Source organism: Amphibalanus amphitrite, unplaced genomic scaffold (genome assembly GCF_019059575.1).
Source record: "Amphibalanus amphitrite isolate SeventyFive unplaced genomic scaffold, NRLGWU_Aamphi_draft 000838F_arrow, whole genome shotgun sequence".
NCBI classification, from domain to species: Eukaryota; Metazoa; Arthropoda; class Thecostraca; order Balanomorpha; family Balanidae; genus Amphibalanus; species Amphibalanus amphitrite.
The window spans coordinates 277,253-297,243 of record NW_024882332.1 but is presented as its reverse complement, the minus strand read 5'-3'; the positions used below and the strand labels follow the sequence as shown (position 1 = coordinate 297,243).

The 19,991-nt window shown below is 52.6% G+C and overlaps 1 protein-coding gene across 1 annotated transcript; it reads right to left on the bottom strand.

The window, feature by feature from the left end:
• Positions 1-317: 317 nt before the first annotated feature.
• Positions 318-5,758, bottom strand: LOC122366913 (GTP-binding protein REM 1-like). Its single transcript, XM_043339571.1, has 5 exons — positions 5,332-5,758; positions 2,690-2,874; positions 1,955-2,046; positions 1,365-1,551; positions 318-1,071 (listed from the first exon to the last, which is right to left on the bottom strand). The coding sequence occupies exons 1-5, from the start codon at positions 5,625-5,627 to the stop codon at positions 776-778; spliced, it is 1,056 nt and encodes a 351-aa protein (XP_043195506.1). The 5' UTR covers positions 5,628-5,758; the 3' UTR covers positions 318-775.
• Between the last annotated feature and the right edge of the window lie 14,233 nt (positions 5,759-19,991).

The window sequence follows — 19,991 nt, the reverse complement described above, 5'->3', positions numbered from 1 at the left end:
GCCACACTGGTGCAGCGAAACAAATAAATTTTCCACCGCTATCAAAGCAGGAAGTGCTTGCTCAGTTATGCCTATGTGATATATATGAATGTAGCCACGTATTCAGTTCTGGATGTGGGCATCTCCCGATCAACAGTTCTCTATCGGACCATAGTGCAGTTTTGTGTGGACCCTCCTCTCTTCTGTTAGGATGAGGTCGTACATCCTCTCAGTCTGATAGATTCGTCAAAGATTAAACCATTTCACTCTCACGCTTTGATCATATCGATCCTATTATATGCGCTAGCATTTCAATCGCCTTACAAAAAATCATCATATTGTCATCCGTACTGATATATTACCACCCAGGTAAGCAAGCGTGGAGAGACAAATAACTTATATACGATCGCACGCAGGGGCACAAACAAAAACAGCATGATTCAAAACACAACGATAAGTAACTTATCATTAAAAACTTATGGCGGATGTCAAATTACACAAAAGAAACGTCGTAGGTACGACAGAACTCAGTTGTCGAACAAGTAAACGACGTACGATATCTGACCTTATATGCATAAATAAATAAAGACAGGGCATGTAAAACACTATATATAACCAACAGTCATAAATACATACACAGTCAAAATACTCTACACAATATCATGAGCATACGACGATTTCGTAGACATTGTTCCGCAACACCAATTGTTCGTATGTCCATATGACTCAATGAGTTCAACTGGCGATGAGAAGCACATGATAACAGCAGCTGAGCGGCACTCCAACACGGCGAGTTTCAAACAATGAGCAGGTTCTGACAGGAGCGCGACTCGGCCGCCTTCTGGCCGATCACCTTGTGGAAGATCTCCTTGACGATGGTGGAGGGCAGGGTGCGCGACTTGATCCTCTTCTCGCGCCTCTGGCGCAGCCGCTCCAGCTTGGCGCGGTCCTCCGAGCCGTCGGGCTCCTCGAACTGACGATAGAAGCGGATCTGCGCCACGATCCCGGCCAGCAGCTCGTCGATGTTTGAGTTGATGACCACCGAGGTTTCGATGTACTTGTAGCCGTACTGAACGGCCAGCGATCGACCCTCTGAAACAGGCAGAACACCAGTCGTCAGACAGCGGCACTTGTGCTGCAGCAAACCGACAGAAATAGCTGGCATCGATCGTCTGCGGCGGCGCACTGTGTTGAGCGGAGCTAGGACGGTTCAAGGAACCGTCTAACTAGCTTTATTGATGCCATTCTCAAAGGCACTCGGCGCTGTCCTCAGGGACACCTCTGCCTCGTTAAAATTCCGACACCATTTCCGTGACGGCAGCATCCGGCACCTCCTCAACCTACTCCCCGAATCCCCAAACGCCTTGATGACCTCTGCAACTGACCTTTGGAGGAGACCTTGCGCAGGCGGACCAGGTCGCACTTGTTGGCCACCACGATGACGGGCCGGCGCGCGGACATCTCCGAGATGCGCAGACAGAGGCCGCGCGCGGCACCGAACGAGCCGGCGTCCGTCACGCTGTACACGACGATGATGGCGTCGTGGGTACGGATGGCCGCCTCGTCGGGCATCTGTGGAGGAACGAGAGAGGGGTCAGATGATTTCCTTGTTTATACAACAGCGAGATGGAGCTTAACAATTAGGGATGGAGTTATAAGTCGTGTTGTTGGAATGGGAGTGGCGTAAACTCCACCAAAAGGGAGTGGCATGAGTCTATAGGTGGGCTTGGCCAGTCTCATCAATCCCGCAACACAAATCCCGGCTTATTGCTCTAATTCTTGTACATGGATGTAGCTTGGACATACTCGTATTTCTAATCCTGACATTAATCTTTGTAAACACATCACGTTCGACTGATCAACCGTACTATATTTTATGTTCCCGCTATTAAGCCGGATCATCACGCTTCTTTATCTCACGGAGATAAGCGTCAGATCACGAATACGGCTGGTCCATCCGATCTGCTGTCCTCACCTCCAGAATTGAGCTGGTCCTCTTCTCAACAGTGAGTTCCGTCTCGACGCCGTCCAGACACACATTTACTTGGCTCGGAGTCTGGTCATAGTCTGAGGAGAGAAAAACGATGGGTCAGTGAGGTCAGCTAGCTCCGCAACAGCGCTGCAAGAAAATGGCATTAGAAATACTGCGGTACCTACATTGATGGTCTGCATCATCACTCATAAAAAAGTCAGGGTTGTGCGATGACGCACGAATATTCATTTTCTGTGGTCGGATCCATTACTCATTTCCGTGGGTTTGACCATTGCACATGTAGTCATGTGATGCCAAACCCAGCCTGGAGCGGCAGCCGGCCCGAGCTGCTCGGCCTATTTCAGGCAGGATCCCACGCAGTGCTCGGTTTCCCCGTGGGCGGCAGTGCCTCGGGGACCGATTTATCCTCAGTTCGGGGATCCGGTAAGCTAAGTCGCTCGGCTCGACTGAACACTGGCGGGGAGGCGGATCGGACAGGGTCCGTCGGAACTCGATGACGTCAACTGGCAGCTCCTGGAGGTGGCCAGACTAGCACCCCGCCGGGAACAAAGATCAACACTCGCCACTCTATAAACGCGTCGTCGCTAGGGGCTAGCCTAACCTAGCCAGCCGCGTCGGCCGCTGGCAGCCGGTCTCGTCCTCTGACGACACGAGTGGGCGGTCCTCTGACGACACGAGTGGGCGGGTTCCCCAGGGTCAGCCTGCAGCGACACTCACCAACTGTCTGCTCATAGGCCATGGTGTACTCGGAGGTGAGGAACTGGCGGCCCAGAGCCGTCTTGCCGACTCCGACAGCTCCCAGCAGGAGGACGCGCCTCTCTTCGTCAGCAGCGGGCCGCAGCGGGTCCGGCATGGCCGGCATTGTCACCGAGCGGGTCAGCAGGTTTGACTCGTCATCGCGCCTGAAAGACGGAGAGAACGCTGGGTCAGGCTACGGGCAGGTCGGGGTCAGGCTACAAGTGGGCTGCTGGATTGGTGGGGTTGAGTTCTGAGGGTTCACATGTATTTATCTTGGCCACACCTGATGAAGATATTCAGTCCCGGTAGCTTGGCGCATGATTTTGCGTACCATGAGAGGCAGTGGAGGCCGGCCAGCGCACACAGCCGCACGCAGTGGTGTTTACAGCGCGTGTCATAAATAGCAGTGGCACTGGCCGGCGGCGGCGGTCGGAGGCGCCGTCCGGCCGTCGGTGGCGCCGCCCAGAATAGACCGGTGGTCGAGCGGCGCGGCTAAAATCGGCCCTTATTACGGCCGTAAATCGAGCTGCCGTCGCGGCGGCGCGCGCCACGCTGCGAGCGACAGGATGACGGTGCCGACGGGGGAGGAGGAAGGACGCGCCAGGTGTCGCCTGTCGCTGCCGACCACGGGGGCTCGGAAGAACAGCCCGCCCGGAGCGCCTGCCCCCGTCGAAAGGTCACCGCGAAATGCGCAGTAGACCGGCTGCTGAGACTGAGCGATATGGCGGCGCCGCGTCGTCAATTCTCACTGGAGTGTTACGTAAACAGGCGGCGCCACGCTTCCTGGTTTCACGATTTCACACTTCCTGTGTCTACCCGCGTTGCCAACAAGCTGATGTGTAGAGATCACGCAGCCTGGCGCCATTTCAATCTCTCCGATTTGCCGCCAGCTGGTGGAGGCGTTTGGCTTCCTCCCCGCCCGGACTGTCAGACCGTGTCTGGCAGCCTCACAGCCGCAGGTGTGACCTGTCGAGCATACAGACCCCCGGCAGTGTCGGCTGACACCTGTCTGCTAACGTCTCCGGGTTTAACGTCACCCTCAGCTGCTCGGCCCAACTGCAGCCTTCTCAGCTGCATGCCCCGCAGGATGCCGACATGGAGACACCTCAGCAGATCGGCCCGCCGGATTGGCGCCGGTCGATGAAGGGGGCCGTGCCGGTCGTGCTGGCCATACTGACCGAGCCCGATGCCCCCGGTCACCGCTGACCTTTAGCTGCGGCCGGATATGACTGGCGGTCCGAGCGCTGGCCGGAACCGCACCCCGCCGGGGGGGGGGGGGGGCGCCTCCAGCCCACCGTCACCTCCGCGGAACGCCCCACTGACGCCGGGGGTTCCCGTTCACGGAGCTGTTATCTAGAGTGGCATGTCCGAGCCGCACCGAGTGGCGTGTCGGGGCCTCGCTGAGCCCCTCTGCACGGCAGCCGACAGGTCCGCCCTAGTGACGCCACGACTGCTGCCAGGCAGACGTCGCTGCGGTACTGATGACGTACAGACCCGTCAGATGTGGGAGGAGATTTGTACACCGATGACTTTTATGGCTGCATGCTACGCCGGTTGTCCGGTAAAGGTCAGCTGTCGCTGAGCCCTTTATTGAATCTCCGGTTCTCAGGCAGCTCTCTAAGCCGGGTCTCTGATGCGGTATGACGTCTGTCACCGACCATCAAAGGCCCCGTCCAGCACTGGGCAGTGAGTCCGGTCCCGTGCTGGGCGGCGGGTTCCGTCCCGTGATGGCCAGCGGCCAGGGGCCGGTCAGGGCGGCCAAGTGGCGACGTCAAACCCCCGGGCTGTCCGTTACGCACGCACAGCCGCCTTCGCAGACCTCTTGACCTAGTTGGGATCGCGGTATGCACGCAGTCGCAGCGCCGTGCATGGTGGGTGTGCCGTGCAAAGTGCAAGGATGGCACCGGCCGACCTCGGGAGCCGCAGACAGGACGGCTGTGTCGCGGACAGGCCCATCGGTACGGGCCTTGTCGACACGGCGTAAGTTATGTGCATTGTGCGCCCTGCAGCATATCCGTCCCCGCAGCTGCGAGCGCTGCTAGCTGCTGAGATTCATCACTGGTGTTCCAGATTATCTACTTTCGCTGTAGCGAAAAAAGCGATGATTAATGCGCATTCCCGTCAGCTCAGAGTTCACGCTATCTCCAGTTGCCAAAATAGTGTGTTAGTGCGAAACGTTCAGAGCTGTTGGTGGTGAACGAGTGGCTTCAAAGCTCTCTAGCAGACAGCTGCGGCTCACACTGACAGCTTTCGCAAGCCCCTTCATTGGAAGTGCGTGACGCACGTAAATTTTGCAACAGTGAAGTGAACTTGGGTTTTGCAATAGCCAGCTGGCATCTAAGTCAGCTTTTGACATGTCATCGCATACGAAATACATCGGGCTTCAAGCGTAACCGTAACCGATCACAATCAGTACCAAGGACTTCCAGCATACCTATCTGGACTCCAGATTGAAACGGGAACACCTGTCTCTTATCTACCAAACAGTTTTATCAGCCTTATCAGCAGCGGTCACCAATGCATGTCCTTGTTTATCCCCCCCGCACACACACACACACACTCATGTCGAACGAAGCGGCCCCCTGCCCCTCCCACAAGGCGAGCCACCCGGGACTACTCACCTCTGCTCGGCAGCGATAGCGTTCACCAGCTCCTCCTTCTTGAGACTGGACTTGCGGCGCTCTCGGCGGAAGCTGTCGCCGCGGTTGACAATCCTTCCCCGCTTGGTGGACACAAAGTTTCTCAGACGCTCGGCGGGCTCGTCAAACTGGAGGCAGTCGCGGTCCACCTCAGTCTGCGGTACCGGACTGAAGTGCACCAGAGAGATCTTCCTCCGGCTGGCGATCGAGGAGGCCGGGCTGCGGCACGACTGTGACCGCTTCACCTCCTGGCAGCTGGAGCTCTCGCCGCAGGTCATGGCTGACGCTGCTGTCTGCTAGATGTCTGCTAGATGTCACTGGTCTATCCCACCGACACTGCTCGGCACACGGCGGCGCTGGTAGCGACTCACGCGGGACGGCCTGTTGCGGGCGGTCTGGTGGTTCTACTGGCGACTGGCGCCCGCACCGACCTATATAGCCTTCAGCGGCCGCCTACTATGCCCCTCCCCATGCGACGCGCGCCAACTGGTGTGACGTCACCGGCCGCCAGACGAAGCCGTCGTTGGCGGCGCGGCGGCGGCGGTGGGGCGGCGGTGGAGCGGTGGTCGACGATAGAGAGGAGGGGTGCCAGGCAGAGCAGACTCCACAACGATCGTGTGCGGATCACCGCACCTCCTATCACAATAATCCGACGAGGCCTTATTACCGATAATTGCTCCGTCGACTGAGAGCAGCGGCAGCGATTGGCCCATTGTCGCCCTCGGCAGGAGCCGGCCGCGGATTCGGTCGAGCGGTCTCTAACGAGCTCCATCGCCGCTGCTGTGAACGGCCCGCTGCAGTCTCCGACAGCGCGACCTCCGGGTCACTGGGCCGTCCAGTGAGCATCCGCCCGTCTCACTGCTTTTTTTTTTTTTGTCCTCCCGGCAAGCCAAGTGGCTATAGCCGGGGGAAGGGGAAAGTTACTAGCTGGCAATTGGCCAGGTCTTTCGTTTACGTTACGTTAATGCCGGCTATTTGATTCCGGCCCAAGAACTAAGAGAAAGGCAAAAGACTACGTTAAACCGGCTCATGTGGCGTCCGGTGGGTTGCAAGGCAAAGGGAAGGCCGAAAGGTGCCTGATGGGCGAGACAATAAATTTGGTTACTTACATAGAACTTGCTGCTGTGACTTGCTGCTGATTTGTGTGCTGTTGTTTGGTGTGTGTTGTTGTGGGGTGAACTTTACCAGGAAAAGTCCTAACTAGAAAAAACCTGGTGCCTAACCAAGAGGGCAAAAACCTGTGCTTTCAGCCAAAGTACACAGTAAAAAAGCCCTTTCTTTAATTACGTTATATTACGTTACGTTATATCGCTAATGTGTATGTGTGTTTGTGGCTGTGTCTCGAGTGGGCCTCAACCTTTAAGAGGGATCCCTGTCGAGAACAGCGAGCTTACACACATATATGTATACACTTGGAAAAGGCGGCGAGAACGAAAGCGAATGGAAGCAAAACGAAGCGGATGGAGACGACGATGGAAGATCATAAGGACATCTATATACTGTGTGCTGGGTTGCGATCATATGCTATTGATGAGATTCGAATCACTGAGGAAGGTAAAGAGAAGTTCAATTAGATCTGGATGATCATCACCCAGGAGTGTTGGGAGGTCCAGGCTGAGGTTGTGTGTGTTTGTGTAGTGAATGATGGGTTGACGGTATTGGTCGTAGTGTGGGCAGTTGAGAAGGAGGTGGGCAATGTTGAGTCGTGTTAGTGGTGTGCAATGTGGGCATGTGGGTGGGGGTTCGTGCTGGTAGATGTATCGGTGAGTGGTACTGGTGTGTCCAATTCTCAGCCTGGCCAATACCGTTTCTCTAAGACGATTACTTTGATTGGAAGAAGCAAATGATTTGATTTTTGGGTGAATCGGGTGTAGATGTTGATTTGGAAAACTATTCCAGTCGAATTGGCGAAGGTCGAGAAGAGCATTTTGGATATGATTAGCAATATCTTTGTGCGGACAACGAAGTGTGTTTCTTTCCGGTTTGTCTAGGCTATTTTTCGCTAGGAGATCCGCCCTTGTGTTACCGGGAATCCCCGCGTGTCCTGGTATCCACAACAGGCGGAATTCAAATCTTTTTTTCTGAATTGTAATTATATGTTTCTTGATAATGTATATTATATGATTGTCTTCTTTTTTCCTGCTTGAGATGGCACTGACTGCCGAAGCTGAGTCAGTGCAAATTACGCTTTTTTGGATGTGTTGTTTCTTGATATAGATAATAGCTAGCAGAATCGCTGATAGTTCAGCTGAAAAGACCGTGAAAAGATTATGTAGGCGAATGGAGTTTTCGTAGACTTTTGATGTAACACCAGCGCCTGTTCTGCCATTTGATAGTGATCCGTCAGTATAAAAGAAGGTATGATCGTTGTATTGATTTACATATTGTATGAAGAGTTGAGAGATTTCTTGTGAGGAGATATGCTTCTTATTTTCTGAGAAAAGATGATCTACGTTCTGGATGGGTGCCAACCAGAAAGAGGTTATAGGGGGGATAGGCAAAATGGACGGGAAAGAAATGTTGAAATGATTAAGAGCCTTCTCTACGCGATAACTGATCACTGGGAATCTCCTTTCAGGGTCACTTGGAGGAGACGAAGAATATCGATTTGTAAGTATTTGATTAGAGGGATTCGAGGGGTTCGCGCAGCAACGAAGATAAAAGCGGAGAAGAAGATATTTGCGGCGTCGATCAAGTGTAGGAATATTGACATCAATGTGAAGATTGTCAATATTGGAAGTTTTCATTGCACCGGTGATTATACGAAGAGCGGTGTTCTGAATCACTTGGAGAGAATCAATTTTTTTAGTGGCTATATCATCGTATAAGAAACCGTTGTAATCCAGGATAGGACGAATTAGGGAGGTGTATAGGCGGAGGAGGGTTCTCCGATCGGCTCCCCACTCCCTGCCGGCTATACATCTCATAATCGAAAGTCGTCTGGCGCATCTTTGTTGAATGTCTTCGAAGTGTTTACTAAAATTAAGCAAGGAATCAAGTGTGATACCTAGATATTTAAAGTGTGAAACGAATTGAAGGTTACGATTGTTGATTCTAAGGTTACGATGATTGGTTTTGGGGAGTCGTCTTGAAAAAATGACCGATTTTGATTTGTCTGATGAGAGGACGAGTCCCCATTGATTACACCATGTTTCTATTTTTTCAAGAACGAGTTGCATGATTGCTATGCCTTGATCAAGATCACGATGAGAAACCCAAAAGGCTACATCATCGGCGTAAAGAGAGTGTTGTATATTGCTAGGTGTGTTGTTGAAAAGGTCATTGATCATGATCAAAAAGAGAGTAGGAGAAATTACACTGCCCTGTGGGAGGCCATGATCTAGTGTAAAGAGTGGAGAATAGGTGTGGCCACAACGGACTCTGAATGTTCGATTAGCAAGGAAGTTCTGTATAAAGTTCGCCATGTGACCGCGAATACCGGTTCGATGAAGTTTAATCAGAAGAGCGGATTTATTGACTTTGTCGAAGGCGTTTTTAAAATCAAGGAAGACGGCGATCGTGTATTCCCTTCTTTGAAATCCTCTTTGAATTGTGTCAATTATGTGAATAACACTATCAGCAGTTGACCGACCAGGTCGGAATCCGTTTTGGTAAGTAGTAAGAAGATTGTTTGATTCAAGATACGCCCTAATTCGTCCGTTAACCATTCTTTCTGTTAGTTTAGAGGCACAACTGGTGAGAGATATAGGTCGATAGTTAGAAGGGTTTGAGGGAAGTTTAGAAGGTTTAAGGATAGGGATAATGGTGCTTTCGCTCCAGGAAGCAGGATACGAATTGTTTTCCCAAAGGCGATTTAGAGTTTCCAGGAGGGTTTGCTGTCCAGATTCAGGGAGATTTTTGAGAAAAGCGTAGGCAACCTGGTCTGGACCAACTGATGTGTTGCCACATCTGTTGAGTGCTGATTGTAGTTCATGTGCTGTGAAAGGTGCATTGTACATTTCTGTGTTGTTGGAGTGAAATGAAAGGGAAGCAAGTTGGGAATCGAGTGTTGTGGTTAGTTGTGGAGTATACTGTTGTACTGATGAAATGTTAGCATAATGTATGGCGAATTGTGTGGCTACTTCTAGTGGTGTGAGATAGTGGGTGTTGTTAATGTGTAGGTGTGGGATTTTATAATTTCGGGGTTGTTTGTTGGAGAAACATTTTATGAGAGACCATATTTGCGATAGGGGGGTAAAACGATTAAAGTTGTTCGAGAAAAGTTGCCAGCTCGATTGTTTTGCACTAAGAATAATTTTGCGGGAATGAGAACGAGCCTTACGCGCTTCCTCCTCATGTGCTGGGCATAGGCAGCGCCTAAAGGCGCGTAGTGCCCGCCTCCGGAGGGCGACCGCTCTCTGGCATTCACTGTTCCACCATGGAGCATTGTTATTGGGGCGGGGAGGGCCTGAAAGTGGGACTGATTTACGGGCGGCGTTAAGTATTATATCTAGAAAAGTGTTAATATCTCTAGGGGGAGTTTGGATGTTTACGTTAATATGGTTTTGATATTCAGCCCAATCGGCTTTGCGAAAGTTCCATCTGGGAAGAAAATTAAAGTTGGATTGTCCTGAAGGGACGTCAAGGGAATAATGAAGTGGGTAGTGATCGCTAAAGAGTGGGTCGTCCGCAGTATACTGTGTGAAGAGCAGTGCGGTGTTAGTGTCAGTGATGGCGAAGTCAATGACGGTGTGTGATGCGACGCCATTGTTGATGCGTGTACACGTGGGGACGCGATTTGTCAGTGGAATCAAATCAAGTGAGTCAATTACGTTAAACAGTTGTGTTCCGCGCGTGTCATTACATGCACAACCCCACGACTGGTGGTAGGCGTTGAAATCTCCCATCACAATGAATGGAGGGGAGATTTGGGAAAGCAATTCTGACATTTGAGAAGGATTGAAAGGAAAGGAACGGGAAAGGTAAATAGAGAGGATAGTCAGGTCACGTTGTGCAATTTTGACTTTGACTCCGACAACGTTAAGCGCTGTGCGGAGTGAGATTTGGTGATGCAAAAGATTATTGGAAATATAAAGCGCCGAGCCGCCTTGGCGCGGGTGAGCGTTTACGTTATTGGTATATAGAGAGTAGTTCCGGATATTGTAATTATAGTTTATAGAGTCTGAATCCAAAAATCTGGTTTCCTGGATTGCGGCTACCAACGGTTTGTTATGCAAGATATAGTTTTTGAATTCAGCCCAGTGGTGTATTAGCGAGCAAGTGTTCCATTGAAGGAAGAATTCAGGACGGTTGTGACTCATGTTTAAAGATTAAGGCTGCGCACCGCCGAGCGAGTCAGACGGCGGTCTGTCGAAGACGATCGCGACTGGGAGCGATTGTGAGACGCAGGACTCGTTTTCCACCATTCCGGCGCAGACTCTGGCCACTCGTCAGTGTCGCTTGTACCTGAAGCCGCTGACGGGTGCGGCGCGCCTGACTGGGGCCTGGGGAGCGGCGGTCCCACTGGGTGCCTAATGTTAGGGCTGGCCGGGCTTGAGGTCGCGGTCGAGAGGTCTGACTCGCTGTAGTGCTCAGTCTCTGGGGTGGAGGGAACGATTGTCCGGTCAAGCACCGGGGAGGCTTCCGTTGAGGCCTCGGAAAGGGAGTCGTTCTCCTCGCGATCCGGGGTCTCACCCGCTTTAGCAACCCGGGGCGCTGGGGTCGGTGGGAGTCCTGTGTGCGCGCTGGGGTCGGCCGCGGGGGACAGGGGCGTCTCGCTGGCTGTGGGCGCGCTGAGGGCCGACGCGGGCGTCTCGCAGTCGCTCGGGACCGCCGCAGGGGACGCAGGCGAGTCGGTAGTCAGTGGCGCGCTGAGGGCCGCCGCGAGGGGCGCTGGCGTCTCGCTGACCCAGCTCGGGAGGGCGAGCTCCATGCCCGGTCGCGCTCCGGTTCCGTTGTCTCGTTCGGGTGTGCGTGGATCGCGCTTCGCTGTCGAGCGGGACTCTGCTGCCCTGGGAAGGGCTTCAGAGGGGAGTGGCCACTCGGCGGGGTTCAACGGCCATTGAACGGGAGGGGCTTGGCGACTCGCGGCGCGGTGGGCATCACGACGCTCTTTTTGAACGGCCCGGTGCCAGTCCCTAGCATCGACACGTACTGGACAGTTAGAGTCCCACGCCGGATGGGCCTGTCGGCAGGAGGGGCAGGAGGGGGTCTCTGCCTGACAGTCGCCCGCCACATGGTTCGACCGGCCACAGCGGCCACACTTAGGTGAGCGGCGACGACATGAGCGCGCGGTGTGAGAGCCGACCTCCCAGCAATGGCTGCAAAGGGTCGGCGCTGGGATCCACGGGTTGACTGGGACCCTCAGGTAGCCGCAGGTGATGTGGTAAGGGAGAGCATCCCCGTAAAACCCCAGCTTTACGGTAGGGTTGGGGCCCCACTCCGCCGCGTTCCGGGAGCGCAGGCGTTCGACACGGCAGACCCCTTGGGACTGCAGCTCCTGGAGGAGTTCCTCGTTGGTCAGTGATGTAAGTGCGTCGCTGCGGACACAGCCCATGGTGATCCGCATGCGGCTGGCGAGAGATACTGTGATCGGGAGGCCACCCAGAGTTTTGGAGCGGAGGATGTTCATTGATTGGGTTTTGTCGGTGGTTTCGACGAGTAGAGTGCCTGTGTTGGTGGTTTTGGCTGAGTTGAGAGGGCCGCAGAGTGCATCGAGAGCCCGTTTTAGAGCGAATGGATTTGACTTTGAAAAATCGCCGTTGTCCTTTTTTATAAGGAGAAAGCAGGGGCCGTCGGGCGGCTCCTTGGGGGTGGGGAGCGCAGCTGGTGGCTCCCGCTCGCCGGGGTCGGTGGTCGGAGCCATGAGAACGTGAACGTGAGAAAAAGCGAAACTTGGTGCGGAGATGTGATAAGTAACAATTAAAAACCAGTAGCGGGCAGAACCGCAGAAAGCAAAATTAGTCCGATCCGGATAAAAAAATTGGGCAGGAGGGCCGGCGCTGCCGGTGACCTCGGAGGCCCCCAAACAACAACGAAAGATCAGAGAAAGAGGTGGGGGGTGTGGGACAGGATGTCCCTAGAAGAGAGGGAATGAAAGAAAATGAAAAAGATCCTAAATTACCTGCCTATTACGAGCACTTCTAGGCGGGGCTTTAGCGCCGCCGGTGTGTCACCCGTCTTAATAAAGACGGGTGCACACAGCCGGGGACCTAAAAGCTGAAAGCAACCGCTGAAATGTCGTAACCTATCACCTAATTGCCGCTGTGGCACGCCTGTCGTCTCACTGCTTCCTCTGATCTTATAAACGCCTCACTTGCTGCCACGGCGCAGAGCGAGCCGCATCAAGCAAGGCAGAGGACACGTGAAATATAGGTCCGCGTCCGCATGTCGACCTTTCAGTTCATGAGGCAGAAGATGTCTTTATGTGTGTTATAAAGTTTAACAACGCAACTTTCCAGCCCTTGAACTTTGGATTTATCATTGTTCTAAAATACGTTTAATTTCGTTTTCTAAAAGACCAAAAGTTTTTCATATAATAATGCTGAAATGGGATCGAAAGGGGGTATATAACTAGCCAGCTTGGCTTCGAACCTTGTGAATCACTCTTCACCAACCGATCAGAAGTTTCTTGGAAGCCACATCTGAGACTATCTAATAAAGTTTTAGATGGACGACCCGAACGGCCGGACACGGTCTCATCTCACGTCGGTCAGTTCACCCGCAGGTTAGGAGACGTCGTTGCTGTTGACTTTCCACCGCAACCTGGGGCTATCAGTGGTCGCTCAAGCGAGTCGGAGTTGAAACTACGGTACAAGGCGGGACGGCTCAGCTGCTCACCTGTAGTACGAAGGGTTGCTAAGGCGATCCGGAGAGATGGGATAGGAGAGCTTTCCCGAGAACATTCGTTATTGGTGTCTGCATCGTGATGGGTATGATGCTGCATTTTACAAACCCCATGAAACATCATGCAAATAATGTGACCATGTATCTCATCCCCTGTTCCGCTTTGTCAGTGACACTTGGCAACCACAGTGTTCGTACCAGGATCTTCGAGTGGACGCGAGTTGTCTGCCAGGGATTCAGCCGAGCACGGGCTATTAATCTCAAACTGCTGTGACAACAGTGCGAACTTCCCTTGGCTCTGACTCGGAACTGACCGCGAGTCACAGCCGGACACGTCATTTTGTTTCACGCAGCGTCACACCAACGTCACGCCGAGTCACACAGCATCACACGGGCGTTACAAGATGGCACGGCTTTCATCGCCTCAGTTACATGAACGACTAGAGCTCTGACTCAAAATGTTCTGTTCCTAGCATTTCCTGTCGTCGGGTGCTTGACACTGACCGTCTTGGCGACTAACAAAATGGCTGTCAGTTTTTCAGTTCTAATGTAATTATGTCCCATCCGCATTTTCCCGATGATCCTGACCTACACAGTGGAAACCTTACATGAACCGTGGACACTGGACATGTTGCAGTACCTAGGTCTCTCAGCGAGACAACCGCCGATCCAACATACACTTGAACTAACTTCACTTGAGGTGGAAGTGATAGAAAGAGTGAACTCGGTATGGGTTCCAACTGACCTCCTTTACGAAAGGGAAAAACAGCACAACCTGACCCCTTCACAGAAAATTCGCCTTGACTGGGCCAACAGCCCAACACCTTCGCAGAGGAGCTGACAGCCGACGACCGATGACATGTTTATCTCTAAGGAAAGCGGTTGCCGCCCGCCGGGTGACTGATTCTTCTCGTCTTAGTGTTCCTTGGAGTCGCCCATTGTGCGGAGTTCTGGGAGCACCTCGGCCACACCCTGGGCCATATCTCTCGACAGCACCCGCGGCTCTACGAGAGGGGAGGGAGGGGACGACACGGTGACACCAGACCACCGCGAGGAAAGCCCAGTTCCTGTGCCAGAACCGACCGAGCCCTGTCGGCGCCGCTAGGCGGTCTCTTGGCCGGCGGCCGACCCCGTCCCTCCCCTCCCTCCGAACAGGCCCCTCCCCAGTTCGGAGGAGGGTGGTGACCGACCCGAGACCGCACCTGTGGGTTCACCGACCGCCAATATTGCCCGGAAGGAGACCCAGCGGGAGGCTAATTCAGGTCCAACGCACACGCATACAAACGGACGCACCGGTAAAACATCAACGGTCATGGGTGCCTCAGCTAATGGCTGAGCCAGTTTTATGTAAGCTTAGAACACCAAACACAACGATGCTCTAATTCGCAGAGTTGGCGTAGGAGATAAATCTCAGATGCCAGACCACCAGAGCAGTGCAGTGACAGTCGTGGCTGATAACACCGGCATGATATCATGTAGAATGCGATGTTACATCCTTGCACGCAAAAAATGCAGCATACCGGTAAAAGGAATTTTGTAGTGGCTTCACCACTTTCGCCTCTACTAGTGAACCCAGTGCTGATGCAATTAGTTACCAAGTGGCCGAATATTCCTTCAACGCAATATCCGGTGAATGCTTCGCTTGCTCAAACTCTTTTTTTTTTTATTGAATATCTTTTATAACTTACTTCAGCTGCAATTCGGTGAACGTTTTGATATATGTTTCGGGGCATTTGCAGCCGGAAAACTTCTTCCCACATGAAGAACGTGAACTGAGTGACTGAGTGAGCGTTTTCCCACTCCCAGTACATACATGGTTCTGTCTAGGACGAACGCTGTTCCCAGAAGCTTCCCCTACTGCGCGCTCGGTAGCCGTAGGGCATTTGCTAAATAGCCGCGAACTCTCAGTACCCTGCAGCTGTGAATACCAGTCAGAAGCTATTCGGGACGCAGTGTTCCGAGTAACACCGGCGCTGAACAGCCACAGACACAGCTGCTCTGGGCCGTTCTCGACCGAACGGTTGTGTGATCGAACAAACAAACATGGGCCAAAAACGGCTCCCTGTAGCAGCCGGCGCGCAGGCCGGCATGGACTGCGCTCACAAATGATGCAATCTAGAACAGACAACGGCTCGTTGATGGGACCGAAAGAACACCATGGCTGTGCTGTGGCTCACAGAGACGGTCATAGAGTCGGGCTAACGGAACGCGGCTTCAACCAGGACAGGCGGGTAGCGGCGGCCCTAGGCGCTCGTTGCATCAGCCAGCGTCGCGCTGTGTGCACCGTGACGTCACCCAATGTGCGCGGCACGGCCTCGACCCTGTCTGGGCGGGTGCCCGCAGCCGCCGGGTGTACGCACCCGCGCACAGCCCACCGGTTTGTTACCAGGCAGACAGGTCTGGCGGCCGGTCACCCTCACACACAGGGAGCAGCAGACCGGGCTGCTGGCGGGCCGTGCAGCGACCATTTCCGTCCGTGGAGTGACTGACCGACAATGAACCCGCCGGAACCCCCGGCAGGGCGGACGATGGGCTGCGGGCCACTGCCGGACGGCCCCGCTGACACGGGCGCCGGCTGGGGTCGGTCTTTGTGGTGACGCAGCGGGCGGTGCGACTCGTGGCGGAGACTTCTTTATGCGCCGTCTTATAGGGATCAAAATAGGTGACCTAGACACTGCACCGCAGGGTGTGGTTAAATGGCCAGCCATTGAACCGTCGCCTCATTTTCAACCTTTGATGAATGTTTATTCGAACTTTAGAGACGGCCGAATACGGAATAGTGCAGCCTAACTGCCTTTAGCGGCAAAAATCAAATTGTGTCGTATGTTAGGAGCCATTTTAACCACATTGAGACCAACAAATGTGTCAGTGGATGCATCGTCTTCAATCCTTATCTAATTATGTTGATATATTTTGAAAATCATGCTGAATCGGCACTTATCCCTTCTGTCCGTCATGCCCATCCCATCCCTTCGCCGAGTTACTTTCTCACCCGTTTAAAAGTGTCCCGTCGCGTGACCGGCAGGGGTCCATTCACATCGTCAATTACCTTACCTACTCGGACCGTCCCTCTGCACTAATGACGGCTAAATATCGCCTATCGACTTCGAGGTGTGGTCTGGCGGAGTGCCGGCTGGCCAGCGGCGGCGGTCGGGTGCCCTCCTGTCAGTACGTGCTCCAGACCAGCCCGGTCTCCGCCCCTGTCGGGTCACTGACTTTACCGTCTCTGTTTGCCCGGACTGTGCAGAGAGACAGCCGGGGGTCCCGTCTGGAGGCCAGAGAAGCCCCGGGAGGATTCACTCTCTGTGATTAAACCCCTGCGCTCATAAAGCAGCGCTGAAAGGGAGCGCAGAAGGACGATGACCCGATGTGGGCGTCACGGGGTCCTGCACTTCTGTATATCTCACAATTCACCCCCGCGGCGGCTGACGGGCGGCCACCGCAGCAGCCGCGCTGCTCCGTCACTGTGACAGGTGTAAATGAGCTGTCACGATGACAGGTGTGACTGCTGAGTAGGCGGATGTGCCGGACGGTGACAGGTGCTCAACTGTATAGGTCAAGAGATGTGGGAGTTACCAAGGCAATATTGCGGCACTTGTGCTGCACTTTAGTGGCCCTAATTGGTTTCTGCCACTCAGATGGGGCGCTCCCCTGCTCTTCGGACAGTGCGGGGATATCCGAACGGCCACTCACGATATCGCATATCATGGAGGCATCTTTCGGCTTTTATTTTTCAGAATTATCTAACTTTTCGATGAATGAGTAGGCGATGTCTCTTGGTCGTTTTTATGAACTCGTCCCTCGTTACTTTACATGTGTTTCAGAAAATACGAAACACGTGCGAAACTTTGACTATATTGACAACTAATGGCTATATGACTATATGCAGGTGAACTGCGCTCAAACATGACTGGCTGATAAATGGCTAGGTTATTGACAATCGACGTAATTTGTCAATCGGAAAACTCATTTAAACCGTATAAGCTCCTGCATCACTGCAACAAAGTCTCAACGCATTTTTATCACAAAGCTGCTCAAACATTTTTCTATCAATATCAAATTGAACACACTTACGACCAAACCGCGTTAGGAATTAGAATTCAACCACGTTGGGTTTGGTTCATTTCTTAATAAATGCTAAGGGTGTATATGGAAAATAAGCCGTGCTTATTACGCTTGACGACAACGGCTAGTGGTTTGAAATAAGTGATTTGATTTTAAATGAATAAAATGATTTGAAAAAGTGCAGGTGACCTAAGCCGTCCAAGAAGTCATTTATCGTTCTGATCTTATAAAAGATCTGTGGCATATATGTAATGTAAAATCAACAGCACCACTCACAGCTGCAATTCAATTTGTCAATAAAATATCATTTCCGCTGCAATTTGAGAAAAATGAGTGGGCAAGAAATGATGAAGGTTTGCGTAGAAATTGATTCACTAGCGACTTTTGCTTGGTTGCAAAACGAGATAAGCGCTTCTGAACTATGTAGTGCATCATCCCTTTTAGTGGTTTCGTCCTTGAAACTGAAAAAACCTTGATTCAATGTTTCACTTATGTGGTGATAAATTGCGGTCAAACATATCAATACCACTCAGCACTCTCAGTCAGTGGTGATTAAAATGGTTCGTCCAAGGATGCTCCTCTGAAATAAGCCGGATCTCCGTTCACGAGGTCAATTGAGTGCCGTCGAGGCTACCTCTCAGTCAATATATCTCTATCTGTCGCTGAATCTGAACAGCTATATGAGCTGATTGTCGTTGCAGCGGCGGTAGCGCAGTTTTACCAGACCCTTCTATGTGTGCAGGACATGAGTACCGACACGGGAATGTGCGCCCCATACCGCTACCCCGGCCTTGGTGTCTGCAGCTTCAGACGTGATGCAACGCCTAGAACACCATCGTTAATAATAGACCCAGTGTAGCAGGCCGGTCGAAGGAGACTCACCAGCGGTAGTTGAAAACTTCAAACAGCATCCTGCAACTCATGAGTCCACAAAACTGAATGCCCTCCAGACTGGACCGTCTGGCGCGGGTTAACCTCCGACGCCAGACGGCTGTCGTGCAGACTATTTCCTGGACATGTTCTGCCGTGTCAGCGATGAATGGGGAAGGGTGCAATAAGCCTTGTTGCAAGACTTCCTGTGTCTTTCGAACCGGTTGACTGAACTATTGCTGACCTCCAAAGTCAGCAATAGCTAGACTAAATGAAGGTAGCATGGCAAGAGAGAGTGAAGGTTGTGTGAGTTTTATTCTAAAAATAATGGAAGGGTATTTTATAACTTTTGCCAGGTAAAATGACGAGCCCAGGAATATTTCCATCATTGGTCAATGGCCATTCTTCTGTTTCTCTAAGGCGAGCACCGTTCTAAAAATACACCATCCTATGATCGACGGATGAAGATGCATCAAATATTATGCTCCACTCATCTGATGCAACGAGTAACTGCCCAGATGCCACTATAAACGTTTTCCCCGTCCTGGTCCTGCCACGGTACCTGGCGAGTGATTTGTGGGCGCCTCTGTCATCTGTCTGTGGCAGGTTGGGCTCACTCAGGGGCGCACGGGCTCAGTGTATCGGGCTGACGCAACTCACACGTGTTCGGTACGGGTGAGGGAGGTCCTCGGCCGCGTCTCACCTGGTGAAACCACCGGACACTGGGGGCGGAACGAGGCCCACAGAGCTGATGACACACGGCGCGGTAAGAGTGATATTGCAGCGGGGTATAGGAAGGGTCTGCGTGAGATATGGGCGCTGTGAAAGCTAAATTTTCAAGATGTTAGCGGCGTGTGGTTCTGTGCTCGCTCAGCTGGAAAGTTGTGAGCATCCGGGTAAGAAGCATTTGTGTTTTGCACAAACTTTGAGCAAATTCAATTTCACACTTCATATGGGCATCGAGAGGCTAAATCTTACGATATGTAACGTAAGTGACATCGATAAGCGATATTTGTCTTGAAAAAGAAAAGTGAATAACGACATGACATTTTATAGTTAGCTTTCGATGATGTAGCTTGTTGAGTGCTGACTGGCACAAAACTAACCGAAATCATTTTAACCCAATTACACGTTAAAATGTCGACTATTATGGTTGTTATACGCGCAGGCCAAGGACCTCGCAACATGAGTAAACGGGAATATTATTCCATCTTCCTGCAAAGAACACTTAGCTCCCAATAATGGAGCGTCGGCGGCACTTTATGAAGCATCCGGATCACAATGGCATATTGTCGCCGTTATTAAATTCCTCATTCACAGTCTCTTGACCCCACTATTCAGTCGGGCACCCTAGGCAACTCGTCCTGGCTGCGGTTGACATGCAACATAACTGTCGCTATGGAGATGGAAGCCGTGAGCAAGCCTAGAACCTATTTCCCAGAAGGATGACCCGCAGTGTGGGGAGAAGCCAACAAAGCTGGTGAACTCAGCTGTTCGGAGAGATTTGAACGATGATTTCCGACTGCTCAGACTTGTTAGCCGTCAGCAGAGGTCCTACGCGACTCTCAGAATCCTCTGTGACCACTCACGCGGGACGGTAGCCGGGGTGGCACTAGTCGTAGCCGTAGGGCTTCTGAGTACCCATGAATGTCCAGCTCCACTCATCTCCAGATGTTGAGGGCAGAGGGGCAGTCCTCCCTCCAGTGGGGAGTACCGGGCGTCCAGCCGAGGCGCCGGAATGATGACCGCCTCAGTTGACACAGACGAACCATGGACAGTCAGACGGTCAGATCTGACCGAAATAAAGGGAAACAGAGCCAACGCCTCGCTGAGACTGCAGGCCACGACTATCAGCTTTGCTGCGGGGGCACACGCAGCTGCCGACCGCTCGGTCTTAGAGAGAAGATTGGGGAATATTCGAC

What these genes read in the sequence shown, in the direction of transcription:
- LOC122366913 (XM_043339571.1), bottom strand. Translation starts at nt 5,627, where the DNA reads ATGACCTGCGGCGAGAGCTCCAGCTGCCAGGAGGTGAAGCGGTCACAG. An exon ending in GGCCTATGAGCAGACAGTTG is followed by an intron (nt 2,047 to 2,689) that starts GTGAGTGTCGCT and finishes TTCTCTCCTCAG; the next exon opens with ACTATGACCAGACTCCGAGC. An exon ending in GGACCAGCTCAATTCTGGAG is followed by an intron (nt 1,552 to 1,954) that starts GTGAGGACAGCA and finishes GTTCCTCCACAG; the next exon opens with ATGCCCGACGAGGCGGCCAT.